Genomic DNA, 17,492 nt, shown 5'->3' with positions numbered 1-17,492 from the left:
AAATAAAGGGCAAAGAGCAGACGTGGGGTCCAAAGGCTATTTTTGCACATAACCAATAATGTGACATTAAAAAAAGGCAACGCTGGGCTCAGGCTGGATGGACCAGACTCTTTAAATATTAATATTAATATGTGTTAAGTGATTATTATAAGTTTATTATTTTATTTTATTTTATTTATACCAGTAACACAGGCGCACATAGAAGCTAAAGGGTTTGTAATCGCGAGTTTAAAATGACCAAGACTTACTAAATATTTAAATAAATCTGCAGTTGTTTATATGCATGCAAATTATTAGGCTGCATTATTAAACTGTACCTTAATTTGTACATTTTATACGATCTTTAGCTTTTAATACAGGTGCAAATTCACCCCTGACATGGAGATAAATAATGGATTGATGAGTTTGTGGTAACATCCTGAGGCAATCTTAGTTCATGTACATTTTGTGTGGTTGGAATGATGGATGGGTGGTTTATTATAGTGTAACATTGAAGTGCAGGTAAAAAAATATATCGAAAGATGAAATATCAATGGGTTGTTTAAAATTTTTAGAGGTTTCTTTTGTTTTTATTTGTTTTTAACATTGTGGAATTTTCTTTTAGGTTTTCTTTTAATTTTCTTTTAAGCTTCCTTGCCTGAATTTTTTTTAGCAGGAAAAAGGAAAATCAGTGTTATTTTGTGCTACAAACTAAGTGCTAGTTTTCATTTTTTCAACTGCTGAAATATTACATTTTATCCAATAATTAGACTATAAATCTATATTAATTCAACCAAATCATTAAGGAATATGGTTTCATTGTGTCAGCCCTGTGATATAAAGCCTACATTTCCACATGCCACTGAATTTCTTATAAAGCACCCACTAAGATATTTAATTGATTCACGTTGATAAAATGCAGTGAGGCAGTACGGAAGCCCATCAATAAATGGCAAAGAGTTCATTCTCTTTAATAAGCCTTTAAGTGCACATAAATGTTAAGTCATTATTACAATAAATTGTTGTAAATGCATTGTGGTGCAGATGCACTGTAGCGTTTGTGCAGAAGGTAAGATCAGTATGTCTGTGTAGCTTCTCAGCCATCCAGTTCATTGTAGTCTAAGGAGCTTGGACTGAATTCTTGAGGAAATTTCACCTCTCATCCAAGAGGGTTCTCCATGTTAAGTCATTATTATAAAAATTGTTGTAAATGGATTGCAGTGCACCAAGAAGCCTCTTGAATGCTTGGATAAGAAGTGAAACATCTAAAAGTAATTTAAAGAAGTCAGGTTGCTTTCTTCACAAGCTCCTTAGAAGGTAAGCTCAGCTCTTCCTGACAACCCAGATGTTCTTATAATGGTTCATAAAGCACTAGTAAATGATTCATAACCCATTAATGCTATCACTGAAAAATGTGGCAGAAAAGGAGCCGCTTATGTAGTCAGCTGAAAAGCAGGTGGTTTTGACACTTGACTCGATGGAAGCATTATCAACATTATCTTAAGAGCCATTTCTTTTTTTGTGCCTGTTCTTTGCTTTGTTCTGTGATGGGTGTCTTCATGGACATCACCACCCTATGCATCTCCACTCATCCACTCCTGTATCCAGAGAGCAAAAGTGTGACAGAGGTGTGGAAGGATGATGGGGGAGGAACCGGACTGTTTGGTTATTATAACAGCTGGTTAATAGTATAATAGCTGCCCGATGAAGATTTAGGTTGTTGTTAGCTGGAAGAGGAAACATCTCATGTCCGTTACAAACCACAAAGACCTGCCTGTGGTCCTTTCAAACACAGCTCCATTATCCACAAGGTGGCAGCTTTACACAAACATTCCTCTTGCTTTATTTATTCTGCTATTTTTTTTTATTTTTTTTTTGCAGACACTGGCCAATATTTCAAAAATAAATTTCAGTTTAAAACTAAATACGTATTAAATTAGAGCAACACTACACAGAGGAGAATTGTGCAAACATCCTTTTAAAGGGGAGACCTGTTATGTTTGAACTTATTTTCTGTAATATATACAATGGAAGATGAAATGCTAAGCAAGGTTTAAAATAATGAGGTACAAGCAATCCTTGTGAGCCACAAAACTCAGGCTTCTTCTGAGCTAAATGCTCTATTTCAGGCATTTTTTTTCTACTCCTTGCTCTGTTTTCTTTTTCTTTTCTTTCTTTTTTTTATTACAGCAGCACCACCTACTGTTTTAACCCTGTGTATGGCATGCAAGGTGCAGCCAATCAGAAGAAAGCTGGCTGAAAAGCAGATGAGCTGAACTGAATTGATGCGAATAGAGCATCAGTGAGGAGCTGCAAAAAGACCTGGTGTATATAAAAAAGATTATTATGAGCTAAAACATGCAAATGTATGGTAGAGGCGGATAAAAAATGTAACTGGGAATTAAGATCATTCATTCATAGTAGTAGTCGGTTAGTTGGGTTAATTGCTTGTCAGATTTCCAGAAGGAGAAAGTGGAAGCCAAGGGCAAGAAAACAGCTTAAGAATCAAAGCGAGACCGGAAAACCGTCAAAATAAGAGCCTCCAAACTGCCTCTCTACATCAGGCGTATGGGATGATGACAGTATGATAGAAATATGAAAACACGAGGTAACAAACACTTAAAATTGTATCTTTTGTATGGAAATTTACAAAATAAACTTAATCATTTATAATCCTAGGCCTACACAATATTTTTAATATCGGATTTGTTTTCAAATTCATGCTGGTTTGTAGCCACAGTTGAATGTTCTGGGAGCGTGTGTGTAGAATAAACATAATATGTACTCTGACCAAGATAAATAGAGAAAAAAAGAAAAAAGCAGAGAAAACGACCGGAAGTCCGTTCTAAGCTGCGGTAACGTGACACTGTGACTTCTTCTGTGAGTGCGCTTTGGCAAAGTTTCAGTGCTGAGGATGCAGAGCAGCTAGTCGGGTCTTCAGAGTCTGTGAGCTGTGAATTTTGATATTTTAACACTAGTTTAAAACTGTAATGATCATCTTAGATTTTCTGTTTAAAAGCTAAAGAGAAAATGACGAACAAAGACGGCGATAAAAGCCTGAAGACTGCACTCCGCAGCCAGAAACAAGCCAGGGCGCACCAGGAGAAGAAGGATCCATCCTCCAATGATGGCTCCTCTTCAAAGGAGGCACAATTCACGGGTCAGTGCGACCCTGTGAAGGAGGTAAAAACTGCGGGACCGCAGGGAAAGAGAGCAGGGAAAGTGTCATCAGGTGTCACCTCCGAGTGCCAGAGGAGCCCCGGCGCACAGAGGAAACTCTCCGACGCCAGCAACACTTCAGAGGATTTGAGCAAAGACTCCGGCTGCCTGTCGGGGAAACTGTCCTCCTCGGACAGCAGCTCGGAAATCTCTGACTGCCCGTCGGACGGTAACAAGCACGACTCTGACTTAAGCTGGATAGACGGCAAAGCTTACGTGACCCCGGATAGCGAGGGCGCAGGCGACGGCAAACCGTGCGCAAAAGCTGCGAGAGATATCTGCGCTCTCCAGGCGGAGGCTGCCGCAGGGGGCTTTAGTTTGTTCAACTCCTCGGGGGCGTTTATGAATCTTATGATGGGGGAAACAACCGAAGACCTCGTCAGGGAATTGGAAGATCTGAGATCAGAGAACGAGTATTTGAAAGTAAGTTTGATCTAATTTGATTAATTAAATTAGCTTAATGCAATTAGCGAATTCAATTTGGTTTTCACGAAATGTAGCATCTACCTTTCTGTATAAACTCCGTGCATATAGGTTTTGCTTGTTTATGAGAGCCTGTGAGTTTCTGTGGGAGGACCCTCAGCTCAACACCAGAGCCGATTTTCTGCAAATGTTTAGATCAGGCCAGTCTTCTTTAGTGAGCGCAGGGCAAGTGGCTCTAATACAAGAGTCAAAAGTCACTACTGACCTAAATAAATTATGGAACAAACCCACAGTTACTCAGATTTTTACAGTAGCTGAGTAACTGCTGACTGAGCTGGTGATTAGATGAGTAACTCCTGACTGCAAGGGCATTTTATTGGTCCAACTGAGGAAATTACTCTGTAACTTGATGCAGCAGATCACCAGTTTGCAGGAATATGTCTGGAAACTGGGGTTTGATTATAAATTGGTGGTTGCAGAGTTTTGTTAGTGGAGTACTGCTGAGCAAGTCCATCTACAAGCCCAATGGCTTTTCCACTTTCACCTTTAAAGGGATGATCCACTTATTCAGAGTTGTACCTTGATAAAGAAAGGTCATAATCGAAGCTGCTGATGTCCAGATATTCAGACTTTCTGAGTGTGAGTCAAGCTTTCTGAGAAAACGTTTCATGACTTAGAATATGCTGGAAACAACATGTACAAAAAATAGCCCCAAATCCCTCTTTCTGCCCTAGATGCTCACTTCTGTGACATAACTTCACCTTGTAAGTGCAGATTCAAACTGTGGTCATTAAAGTAATCAGACACTTTGAAGGGTTTGTACAAAGCACAAAATGGCCATTTAGGCATCAAACTGGAAAATATAACAGTTAGAGCTTAAGTCATAAATCAGTTAGTTAGGCTAATATTAGCCAATATGTTTTTTTTAATGAATATGTGTACAAAAATATTTTTTAAGTAATTTATACATGGCATCAACCCGTAGTTTGTCCAGTAGATAAGATCTTATTGTTTATAACACTCGAAGCATTGCTTGCAGCACATGTAGCAGAGTAGCATCCCAGCTGAGTAAAGAGTGAATCCATGTTTCACTTAGTTGTTTAAGTTAACGGGAAAAATGGGAAAATATAACTTTCTGATATTTACAGTGTTGTGCAAAAGTCTGGAGCCTCATTTATTTATATTTTGCCTCTAAGTAGCCAGACATTCATGTAACGTTTTTCTTTGGACATTGGCTGCTTTTCTCTCTCAATTGTAGTCCAGTTCTTGTACCTGAGCATTTTCAGAGGATTTTTTTAAAATTAATTAATTAATTTTTGTATGTTAACCCACAGAACACAAACCTATGAATCAATCTAGCAAGAAAAACACGCCTAACTCAAGAGATGAAACGGTATTGTGTCTACAGACCACATAGCAAAGAACCTGTTTTAAACTGTATATTTAGGCACTTTGTTACTAGCAGCCTGTCACTCAAGCACATCATTTGTCCCAAATTATTTAGCCGATTCTATGAAAAATCTGTGCTAAAGATGAAACAGTTTGGCAGACATAAAATAGTATTTTTCCACTAACGAGGTGATTTCCAAACAACTAAAACTTGGCTTATCTCAGCATGGTGTACTGTAGGAGGGACGGGATGAGGGAAGAGTTAAGGAAGAAAGGAATACTCAAGGGAGAAAGATTAAGCAAGAGAAGAGGGAGGAAGGAAAAAGTAAGAAAGGAAGGAAGAAAAGAGTGGAAAGGAGGGAAGGAAGGAACAAGTGATGGAAGAGGGAAGGATGGAATAGATAAGAAAGGAAAAATCAACAAAGGAAGAAAGGAGGGAAGGAATGATAGAAGGAAGAAGGGCAGGAAGGAAGAAAAAGGGCACCACAAAAAGGACAAGGAAAGAAAAAAGGGTAAGGAAAGAAAGAAGAATCAAAAGACAAGGAACAAAGGGAGTTAGGAAGGATGGAGGGAAGAGAAGAATTTGGAGGAAGGGGCCAAGGAAGAAGGAAAGGACTGGATGAAATAAGAAGGGAAAAGGGGAAGAAAGAAAGGAGAAAATGCCTTGACTCATGGTTTAATTATTTCTGTGTCGTCTGTCCCAGGACGAGGTGGAGGAGCTGCGCTGTGAGATGCTGGAAATGCGCGACATGTTCCAGGAGGAGGAGATTTACCAGCTGCAGGAGCTGCGGCTGCAGCTGGAGCAGGCCAACAAGACGTGTCGCATCCTGCAGTACCGCCTCCGCAAGGCCGAGCGCCGCAGCATCCGAGTGGCTCAGACCGGACAGGTGGACGGGGAGCTGGTCCGGAGCCTGGAGCACGACATCAAGGTCAGAAAGTCGGGTGGTCTTTTTGCACAAACTCTCACTACCAACAGAGCGTAATTAAGCTCCTTCTCTGAAAACCGACTCACCTAAAACATCAAAGTGAACTTTTACTGCAGAACCACAAACCTACTTTCATCGCGGCGCACTAAACGCTGATCGTCTTGTTCATACAGGCTTTAACTCTGAGTCATGGCTGTAAAGTACTCCCTGCTGTTCATCTGCACCACAAGAATGTCATTAGACTGAAAAGTTTTCATCATGCATCCTGTTTATATTTCTGTAGCATAATTACTGCGTGTGGTCGGCTGTTCTGCGTGAGGACTGAACGATAAAAGCAGAGTGATCGTAAGCAGAATCACCGTCGTTGAACTGAGGCAACCAGATTCTGTTTCTGTCAACCAGGCCAATGTGTGTGTGTGCGCACTATTGGATTCCTTACAGCCTCACCCTCCTTCGCCCCCTCCATCGACTCATGGCTCAGTTCCCGTCACAAGAATTTTCTTGTAAAAGTTTCTCGGCTTTAACCAAAACAACTGCTCTAAAGACTCACTCACTCAGAAAATAACACTCACGAGAAAACAAATAAACAGACAATCAAAAAAAAAAACTTCATTCGCAGCACTTTTACTGTCTTAACCTACTTTGTGCTTCACCTGCAGGTTGCAAAGAGCGTGTCACTCCGCCTGTACAACGAGCTAGAGGCGGTGCAGAAGAAGAACTCCCACTTGGAGTGGGAAAACGAGGTGCTGCGTGAAAAGACTCAGGAACTGGAAGTGGCCAAGCAGGTCTTACAGACTGAGCTGAATAAAACCAGAGAGGTGAGCATTTTACATCAAAGACCCTTTGGTAAAAAATAAATAAATGTAATAAAGAATGTTTGAAGGAGACCTCAAAAGACAAAGGTCCTGCAGTTTTTTTAGAGACTGTCACCTTGGAAAAGTCCTGACCTGGACAATGTCTGTGTAAGTGTTCGAAACAGCTAGCACCACTTTTTACTCACCTTTTGAGATCTTCTTTTAACAGTCATATGATGCCAAATATTTGGAAAGCATTCATAAGTGTTCCTGGTCCCCTAAACCTTCAGGCCCCAGAGGTTTTAGACCAGTCACTCTTACATGGTCATGAAATGACATCTGGTGAAGAGCCACGTAGCATTACAGCGCTTACAGACCCCCTGCACTTTGTCTACCAACTCTCTAGAGGGTTAGAAGACATACTTATTACATACTCTTCTAGGAAAACCAAAGACTGAAGCCGAATTTTTATTTATTTATTGACTTTTCGTCTGTGTTTGACAGCATTTGACAGCAGAAAAACTGCTGGAAGCAGAATTTTCCCTTCTGTCTTGTTTGGGTTTTTTGGATTGTTGATTTTCTTGGCAGCAGAACACTGCGGGTCAGAGTAGGAACTTTACTTTCAGAGAAAATGAGCAGACCACGAGCTTCCCTCAGGGTTGGGGGGGGGGGGGGGGGGGAGAGAGAGAGAGACTCCTTTACACAATTTGTTGGTTTAAAAATATTTCCAAGAGATAAAAACTCTGGTAGAAAGGCTGTAACAACAACCAGTAAACTGCTGGGAACTGAAATGCTGAGTCTGCCTTATTGTACATGTCGAGAGCCTTCCACTTACCTCCTCTTTTAAACTATTGATATCTGCAGGGTGATATTGCCCTTCTCTGTTCACAGAAAATAGCTCTAAAGGGTTTTATTCCTGAATGCATTACATTTCTAAATATTGGCAACACATTGGATGCCCCTTTTGACTGACAAAAACATCCTAAGGTGCAGTGAAAGTGTCTGTGTGCATGAAAATGTCACGTGATTTCCGCTACAATCCAGTTTCCCTACGTGGACAAATAAATGTATCAATCTAGAGGGAGGAGCTCAGCCATTCAGGCCTCAGAGTAGATCTGCACCAAAAGGAGCCAGTTGAGGTGGTTTGGACCTCCAACCAGGGCTCATTGGTGAGGTGGTACTGAAAGAAGGCCTCAGAGTAGACGAAGGATCAGGCTGCAGACATTACATCTCTCGGCTGGGTTGGGAACACCTTGGTGTCCCCCAGGAAGCCGTAGAGGAGGTGGATGGGAGAAGGAAATCATCTTAGACTGCTGCAACTGCAACCGGATGTTTGAGGTTCACGGTGCAGAATTTGATGATAGAAGGCACGCTATCTGCTCCTCCCCTTATAAAACAACTTTCTTCTGATTGGCTAACCTTCTGTTTTTGAGGGGCAGCCAATCAGAAGAAAGTTGTTTTGTGGGGCTGGGAGAATGAGACCATATTAAGGATATCCATTCTGAGTGACATCATACAGAGCTAAAAATAAAAAGAGACCTCTTGAAACCAAATGCTTGGTTTCATACTGTTACACTGTAACAGCATGTATGACAGAAAAAAGAAAAGAAAACTAGATCCTCTTTAAAAGCTTTGAACTTTCACACTGGATCCTTAATTCATGGATGGTGTGGAGGGAATTTTAAGCCTTAGTACATAGTAACAAACAGCTCTTGTTTATGGTCTCATTACTGACCTTGGGACAGACTTGACTGTTAACTAAATTATTATGACCTGGAGCTGAAAATGAGATTGAAACGAGTGCCCAGATCTGTCAATCAGACATGACTAATCTAATCGAATTGAATTAAAAAAAAAAAACTTCTTTAAAATCTCTCAAGAGCTGCTGATAATCTCAAAAGGGGGTTCTTTATACGCCTCAATGCGCGTCTTTAAGGGATGTGTGTATTTAGGTCAACCTTGAGAGAAACATAAACTTTCATCGCTTGGGTCAGGCATCCTCCTTTCCATTACCCTGCACAGCTGCACCCATCCAGACAGCTGTCCCCCTCATCCCTCTGTCACCCTGATGTCAGGTGACACACGATCCCGGTGCAGATCACTTATATGAGCGGAGGGCTCGGCCGGCAGCTGCCTGGTGCTGGGGATGGGCGAAGCAGCCTGGTATGCTGAACTCCAGGCACAGCTGACATCGTCGGCTGACAGGGCAGGAAAAAAAAGTAGAGAGATTACAAAAATAGACTCACTTTCTTTTTCTTACTGCTCTTATTAAGCTTGGATAAATCTGGATGAGTGTGTATTAGGGCATCTAGAAAGGAGGGTGTTGGTTGGTGCACAGGCATACTGACCTACAGCCATCACTCAGCATGCTTTGATCAAACTTCAGCCTCCACACCCCATCCACCTTTTCTTCTGCCTCCTTTGAGCACCAGTGTGCACTCCAGTGACACGTGTGCGGTTTAATCCAGGATTCGGTGCTTTGGCACGAGCTCAGTCTGCTCCACTCATCTGAGACAGCTGCTAGTCCCTTTGATCCCAACAGGGAAATCCACTTAGATTACCTAATCTAACCAGCAAAAAAACACAGCATGGATATATTGTGAAGGAGGGTGAGTATGCCAGAAATTCACTCTGCTGCCGCTGCTGCTCGATGTTTTTGAGGCTGTTTGAGTTAAACGTAAATGTGTAGCTGCACAAGCTGAGCATAGACTTGTAGTAAGAGGACAAAAGCTGAAACAAAGACAATAATTTTACAGTTAAAGAAATATTACCATTTAATTCCATCTTTACTTATTAGGAACGACAAATTTCCGGTCACAGTAACCCAAATCTATTGAGCCTCCATGCCCACCGGCCTTGAATTCAAAAAGTGTAACTCCCTCTCTGTGTTTGCTCCTTCTAGCCTGACTATTATTAACACAGTGAAATCCTGTCGAGTGTTTAAGAGGAAGACAGTGCTGCCTGACAGAAGCTTACATTCCTGTCATACTCAGACCTACAAACTGACTCCTCTCGGAGGAGAGAAAATGTCACATTTTGCGCCTTTTAGGCATCTCTGAGAAGTAGTGCAAGAGCATGATGAATATTTACTTAAAGGATTAGCTAAACATTTTGGGAAATGTGCTTAATTGCTTTCTTGCCGAGAAGATCAGCAGGACTTTCATGCCTGCAGAGGTTTGTAAATCCTTCTACAAGCATTTTTAAAGCTTATTAATTAGCATTTTATAACTAATTTGTTTAATTTACACAGAAAATAACAGAAGAATGAACTTGTTGTGGTTAGCAAGGCTCCAGGAAGTCGTGGTGTCCAACTCATAAACTGATGTTACACAAACATCATGTAAATTTAAAATCTTTAAACATGCTATACCCTCTCACTGAACAAATTTTAGTGTGTTATTAATTTTCTTATGTAATCATCAGAAACAAATGTTGAACTATTCCTTTACCTGCCTTTATATTTTTAAATTAAACTTCAGATTTGTCTTTTCCTTGTTTTCAGTGATGTAAAGAGCAAGAAACTAAGTACAGCCTTACTGGTTCTATAGGAATTAAGAGGGACAGTAGCAGCCAGGTGCTATTAATCAAATGTAAGTGATTGATTGATGATCAGCACGCTATAAAAGCAGAGGTTTTGATAGTTTGCTGTTCTGGACCATTCAGGTATGTTAACAAAATGCCAAAGTATTGTAGGCAAATTTCTGCCAATTTGCCGTGCAGTTGGAGGGAATTTATTGGGACATCCAAGGTCAGACTGAGCAACGCTCATGAAACTACAAAAAACCTAGAAGCTACAGACTCTACAGGCCTCAGTTGGTATGTCAAATGTTCAAGTTTGTAACAGTAAAATCAGAAAAAGGCTGAACAAGTACCGAGAGTTGCTGGGAAAAATCACCTTCTTTGTAAAAATGACACAGCAGCATGGCTTAGACTTCTGGAACAATGTGCTTTGGACAAATGAGACCAGTTTGGAGATGTTTGGTCATAATTCACAGCCAAACACAGCAGATCAGCACAAACACCTCGTACCAGCTGTCAGCACAGTGGTGAGGAGCGATGACGTGAACTTGTTCTGCAGTCATTAGATCTGTGCAGCGTCGACCACGAACTCCTCAAACATGAGGCCACCTGTCCGACAGCTAAAACACAGAAGCACATCTACAACACACTGACTGAAGAAGAAAAGAATCAAGGTTACAATGGCCGAGTCAGAGTCCAGACCTCAACATGACTGAAATGCTGTTGAACGTTAACGGAGCTGTGCAAAAGTCAATCCCCGCAAACCTCAAGGAACTGAAGCGACTTTGTAAAGAAGAGGGGGCCAAAAATCATGTGAAAGACATGCGAAACACCGTTACACTGTTACTTCAAGTTACTGAATGAAGTTATTGCAACCCCCACTGACCTGCTGTTCAAGTCAGTCAATGAGAGGAAAGTTGGCCTGCGTTCTTTCTCATGTCCAGCAGGAGGTGACTCCCCTGGTTTTAATAAAAAAAAAAAATTTTGTATAGAAATATCTAAAAAAAAATTAAAAAAGATTCTTTGGATAACTTTCTTGATGAGTTTATGGTCTTAGTCTGTAGTTTAAGTTCTTATTTAATACAGTTAGATGAATTATAAATCAGGCAAAGCTACTCTTTGAGTCAAAGGACAAAAATATGGAGCTGGAAATGTTCATCATTTATATCACAGATTTAGAATAAAAATGTAATGTAGAAAAAGTTTTTTTCTTTAATATCTTTATTTAATTTCACACAGTTGTGGTTAAAACCAAAAACCAAAAGAAAGTAACAAACATAAACACAAAGACGTCTCGATGCATTCTTAATCATCAAGGTGAGGACATTTAGTTTTGCAGACTGAAGAAGTCACTTGGATGAGGGACGAAACATTTCTCCCACTAAAAAGCTACGTCCAGATGAACAGAATCGACTTTTTGGGATAAATACAAAGAAGTTCGCTCCAGAAAATCTTAACCTAGTAAACGTTCACTGTTTGCCTTGTGTGTGTGATCAAACTCTTATTTTTATTCCTTAGAGCTCTTTGAAGAAGAAAAGCATCAGATCGACGGCCAGCAGGGCAGAGAAGAGGCTCTCTCAGCAGATTGAGGTTTGTATATTTGTTTCTAAACATGGCTGCATCCGTGAGTTATTTCATGTCATCATGACTGTCGTCACTGCTGTTTGATTTGCCAAAAGGATGACAGCGCCGATCTCAAGTGCCAACTCCACTTTGCCAAAGAGGAATTAGCTCTCATGTGCAAGAAGCTCACCAAATTGGTATCAGAGAGTGAGGTGATGCGCGAGGAGCTGGCCAAATACCGCTCAGCCTACGGTGACGTGGACGCCGCCCAATCACCTGAAGGCAAGCAAGGCTACGCCCACGCCAGGGAGGCAGAGGTCAAAGTTCATCTTAAACTGGTGGAAGAGGAGGCCACACTTCTGAGCCGGCGCATCGTTGAACTGGAGGTGGAGAACCGTGGTCTGCGAGCAGAAATGAGCGACCTCAGGGAGAAAATTGGAGGTGGAGGAGGAGGAGGAGGGGAAGAGCAGGATGAAGAGAAGCGGGATGTTTCAGAGGGAAATATGACAGCGAGTGTTGCGATGAAGGACACCGATGGAAAGGAGAAAAGCATAAAAATGGGACCCGTGATGTACGAGCTGGGTCAGGAGGAAGGGTCCGAGAAAAGAAAAGGCGATGAGGAGACTGAAAGGATGATTACTCGAGAAGGTCCTGTGGGAGGCGAGTGGGATCCTTCAGACAGTCAAGAGAGTGATGACAACAAAAAACTCCAAGAGATGACTTTGAAGGACTACGAAGCTCTGCTTGCTCTCAGAGACCATGCCTGCATTTTGAGTTCAGCCATACAGCTCCTGATTACATCACCCAAAAATGGCCACAGCTCGTCTCCCTCGCGCACGTTCGCCTCGCCAATAGACTGTAACGGAAAGGCACAGAAGATTTCTCTGAATGAGGCTTTGGAGCTTTTAGAGGCGATGCTGTTGGCTTTCATCGGGCGGGTGGAGATGCTTCTAACAGCCAAAGATACACAGTTAAACTCAGTTAAGAAGGTCTGGGACTCCTACAGTTTCCCTTTCCTCTGTGGAAATCCTGACGTGGAGTCAGAGAGTAAGCAGGAGTGTGGAGAGCCGAAGAAGACAGAAAAACACACGAGGAAAGCACCTTCTGTTCAATGGGGCCTCGGTGAGAAGTGCAGGGATCCAAGAACGCAGCTTTCATTGCAGATTCTTTGGATCCTCCATCAGTGGTGTCAAGTCAAAGGACCTGACATGGAAGGAAAACAGGTACAGTGAAAGATGGCATAAATAAACTCTGCTTATGCTCATTATGACACTTAAAAAAACATGCAAAGCTGTCGAATATTCAAATATATTTGGGCTTTTTTATTCAGGATAGAGAGAAAGCAATGTCAGTGCTGAAAGGATTGTTGCAAGACCTCGCTGCAGAGCTTCAGGATGAGCGGATTGAATGTGACAGTAAGGCCAAGGCCACGCCGGGCAAGCCAGCTGAGGTAAGGATGGTGTTTACGCCTCAGGCATGTGTGCCCCACTGTGCGTGAGGCTGTGTGTGAGGTTGCGTGATACAACGGGAAGTCCTGCCGATGATCTGTCTCCCTGGCCTTGTGTCCGCCTGACAGTCGGTTCAGCGGGCATCATGAAAACACTCATGCCAGAGTATTTAGGCTAATCTCTTGAAGGGGGCTGCAGCCAAACAGGACAGGCATTTTCAAACATGCAGCACGAAAACGCTCAAATGATTCTCTGCAGTCCTTCAAGTTCTCCTGAATGATCATTTCCATCTCCTTTGTTATTCAATAAAGAAAAGCAGTTTCAATGCACAGCATGATTTAGGATCAGATTTATTATTTCAACAGCTTTTTTTCCTTCTTAACCCACTGACTGGACTGTAATCCCTATTTTACTCTTAACCCTTTTACTTAACATTTAGTTTGAAGTGATGAAAAAAATAAAGACTCTACAGGCTCTCCAGCAGCTTTATTAGGCTTTATTGAAGACTTATTGGAGCCTATATGTCTCTGGGGTTATCTCTGTTATGAGTTTACGATGCTTTGTCCTGATAACGAACAGCAAATTCAAATGTTTCTGAAGGTTTGGTTAGTTAATAACACAGACGTGCCAGAATACCAAACAACTATAGATGCGTGATATTAATTATTAAACCCTAACGTAATTGTTAGTGTTAAATTATCAAGAGCAAATAAGGGGAAGCGACGGAAACATTATTGATTTTGCAGACAACGGGCTTTAAAGCGACAGTTCACCCAAAAGAGACAGCTTAGATTTTTTTGTGTCAGCTGCCCAGTTTTGGAGCACTGACGCTCACATCGCAGCAAAACAAAGCATCAACACTTCTTTGCAGAAATCATGGCCTGGTTTTCATAAATATCCAGGACCCTTGTTGTGAGCAGTGGTTTTTAGATGTTATCTAAATAAATGTGGAGAAAGCTGTACATTAATTACAATCATCAGTGGAATGTTAAAAAGTGACGAATCAGCACAAAAATACTAAATGTTTTGCTGTTTTTTTTCCCCCTAAAATAAGGTTTAAAAAGCTTTTTTTTTCTTGCAAGTTTCACTCTTACACCACATGCAATTAGACGACAATATAGCTTTAATAATGAGAGTGGCCACATGATCAACACCAACCACAAAAGTGAAGGTAAGTTCACCTTACATCCGGTTAGCCATGCAAGCATCAATAGAACAGTAGACTGGGGTAATTAAGTGTATCTGACTGACAGCACAAGGTTAAAACTGTGTAAACCTCAACTGTGCAAGCATCTGTGAAACAACATGATTGGTTCTTTTGTCTCCCAGTGGTGATTGGCTATTTTGTAGAAGGATCAGGACCACTGCAACTTTCACCATTTTACATTTCTGTCTCTTTTAATCATCGTGTCAGATGCTCTGTTTGTTCTGTACAGTGACGCAGTGGCGGATGAACACACTAAAGAGAAATAGTCCCTACATAAAATTTCTTACAACAAGTTTGTGCATTTTTTTCTTGGGTTTTAGTTTCTGATGACAAATTGCTGAGATGCATAAATTGTGCACTTTGAGCACATTTTATTATATTATATATTTACATTTAAATATTACCTGGTAAACTGCCCATTAAAAACAACAAATATCAAGCTCATGTTGACACTAAATGTGGGGCACAACGACATTGTTGTGCAGTCCACAACATAGTTATTGACAGATTTCGGCGTGGAGAAAGTTTAAATCTGAAGTATCTGACATAATGTTTGGTGACATTTTCTTTCTCTCTTGGCTCAGCGTCGTGTTGGTGGTGTTTTTCAATGTGGTCGACACCATGAAGCTGACAGGTCTGTGTTGTTCCACAAACTGTCATATGTTTTTCATAAGTTCACTGAAGTTGTAACTCATACATCGCCTGGTGTCTTTGTGTTTTTTTTACAAAAAAATCTGAACCTGCAGCTCGACAGGAAAAAGACTCAGACGGCAGTTTCCTCCGTGCAGCTCTCAGAGGAAGAACTGGTGCTATCTGAGCCAAGAGGCTGCCCAGCTTGACCGAGAGGACCCGGTTAAGACGTGGGACCATCTAATCATGCCGCTTAGCTTCCCTGATCTTGACTTTGAGCAGATGTCCTTGGACAGAAGCCATACTGCTCCAGAGAAGTCTACCGTCCGCATCTACTACAGCCCCCCGTCGGCCCGCAGAGTCCAACTGGCTCAGCTGAAGCAAAGCCCAGACAGAGGATCCGTGGACACGCCCTCTCCCTGGTGCACGCCGCCAACCTCCTTCTCACAGCTCTGTCTGGGCTCATCTGCCAATCTGAGCGATGACATGAAGGAAATGACAGCCGGCTGGAGGCAGAAGCGTCAAGACAGCCCACAGGAAAAGAGAGAAAAATTAGCAGGCCGGGGATGGGTGGATGTGTCCTGCTCCGGTACTCAGACCCATATGAAACCACAGATGGTGAGTGTTGGTCAGCAGACAGATGCGACTCAAGGGTTGAGCACCACGAGAAGCAGTCCTTCTCGGGCCCTGAACTCCCCTCTGGTCTCTGTCCGCTCTCACCACATCTCTGCCTCACTGGAGGGCATAACAGGCCGAGGGGAGAGGTCCAGACACTCCACCTCCTCACCTAAACTGTACCGAAGACAGTCTCTCCCCTCTCCCTCCAATATGAGCTCCCCCTCCTCTGCATCTACCTCTAGAGATCGATCTCTGTGGAACCTGGCACATCAAAATCAGTCCGGCCTCGTGTGGACTCGACAAACCAGCTCCCGAGCAGGTGCTGGGCAGAGCCACGGCTCCCTGAGCAACGCCAAGCTGCCCGCCAAGTCCACCGGAGCCAACCGGTACGGCTTGGTGACAGAGTTCCTGCGTAGGGTGAGCGGGCGGGCAGACAAACCAGTGCCGGGGTCAGGGCAGAAAGCTAAAAGTAACACGAGGAACCTGGAACGCGTTCCAACGAGGCCTCCCGCCGCCCCGCTCAACAGGAACGACAGCGTGACCAGGATCGTTAACCAGAGGTTCATGAAGCAGAGAGAGGAGGCCACCAAAGTCCAGAAGGAGGAGAAGGGAAGCAGCCTGAACCAGGGTGTCAAAAATGGCCTGAGCACCGTCACAGCAGAGGTGAGTGGAAATTATACAAATTATATTATATAAATACAGACAGGGCTCCCACCAGTTGCTCATACATTCATCTCATTATACAAAACACAGACCATGCTTGATATTAGCATCCTCCGCCCCATCATAACAACATATTAATGACAGAACATAAGGCCGGCAGGTCCAAGTCAATACGTTTCTTCTCTCTGTTTGACCAGGAGAGGAGCTACGAGTGTAGCTCCAGTAACACGCTCACCTTCTGCTTCGCCCGTCCGTCTCGCTCCACGCAGAAACAAACATCAAACCCGACCAAACTCCAAAGGCACAGGTACTCGCCTCCGGTCAGAGCAGCTGCAGACTCCACCTGCAGCTGAACATGATGGGAAACGGCAGCTTTCACACTGACACCACAGACAAATGTAGTCTGTAGGCTCGAAAATGTAAATTCAGCTTTTCGTGGGATGTTTAGGAGAGCTTTGAGAAAACTCATAGAGCTTTTGGTGCAATTAAAGTCACTCATCTTCTTTCACAGATGGGCTTAACCCTTAATTCACTTGCTTATAATTAATTTTGTAATATCTTTACTGTATTTTGTAGATAATAACTTTATGTTATATTCAATAAACAACTAACAAGTTGATTGTGATCTTGTGTGTGTGTTGATTTCACCCTGGTTTCATTTGAGCTTCAGAAACTGGTTGCCTCTGCAGTAACCGGCTCCTTCAGGGCAGGGCTGCTGGTTGTTACGTCACATGCTCAAAAAAGAAAACCACTAAGATGATAATAAGATTTCCTCGCCTGTCAGGACCATGACCCAACCTCGGTTCCTCTCTCTTTAATTGACACATTAAAAAAAACTGAACTGAGCTCATCAAAGATAACTTAAAAATAAAAATGTGTGTTAGCAGCAGCAGGTCTGGCTTTCCTGGAGCAGATCAGCTGCAGCACTTCCTCCTTCAGCTGGCAGCCGGCCAATGATGGTGGTGGTCAAGGACAGGGCAGAGGAGGAGGTGCGCAATCACACGGGGGTCACATTTCTGCTAACAACATGTGTTCATCCTCTGTTACCCACAGTACATACACAGCAGTGTCGGCTACGTCCCAAAAGAGTTCACACGTAATCCACCAGACACAA

General features: G+C 42.5%; 1 protein-coding gene across 1 annotated transcript; it reads left to right on the top strand.

Annotated features, from left to right (window-relative positions):
• The first annotated feature begins 2,894 nt into the window (after positions 1–2,894).
• Positions 2,895–16,997, top strand: LOC146364732 (uncharacterized). The gene is made up of 9 exons (XM_084918180.1): positions 2,895–3,621; positions 5,715–5,939; positions 6,596–6,754; positions 11,768–11,839; positions 11,929–13,035; positions 13,143–13,262; positions 15,052–15,101; positions 15,214–16,378; positions 16,576–16,997. Exons 1-9 carry the CDS (start codon positions 3,010–3,012, stop codon positions 16,729–16,731), a joined length of 3,666 nt encoding a protein of 1,221 aa, XP_084774306.1. The 5' UTR covers positions 2,895–3,009; the 3' UTR covers positions 16,732–16,997.
• Positions 16,998–17,492: the final 495 nt, after the last annotated feature.

The sequence above is a fragment of the Perissodus microlepis genome, chromosome 20, assembly GCF_051167445.1.
Source record: "Perissodus microlepis isolate ML-2025 ecotype Zambia chromosome 20, ASM5116744v1, whole genome shotgun sequence".
Classification (NCBI taxonomy): Eukaryota; Metazoa; Chordata; class Actinopteri; order Cichliformes; family Cichlidae; genus Perissodus; species Perissodus microlepis.
The sequence above is the reverse complement of the archived record's forward strand: the minus strand, read 5'-3'. Positions and strand labels throughout refer to the sequence as shown.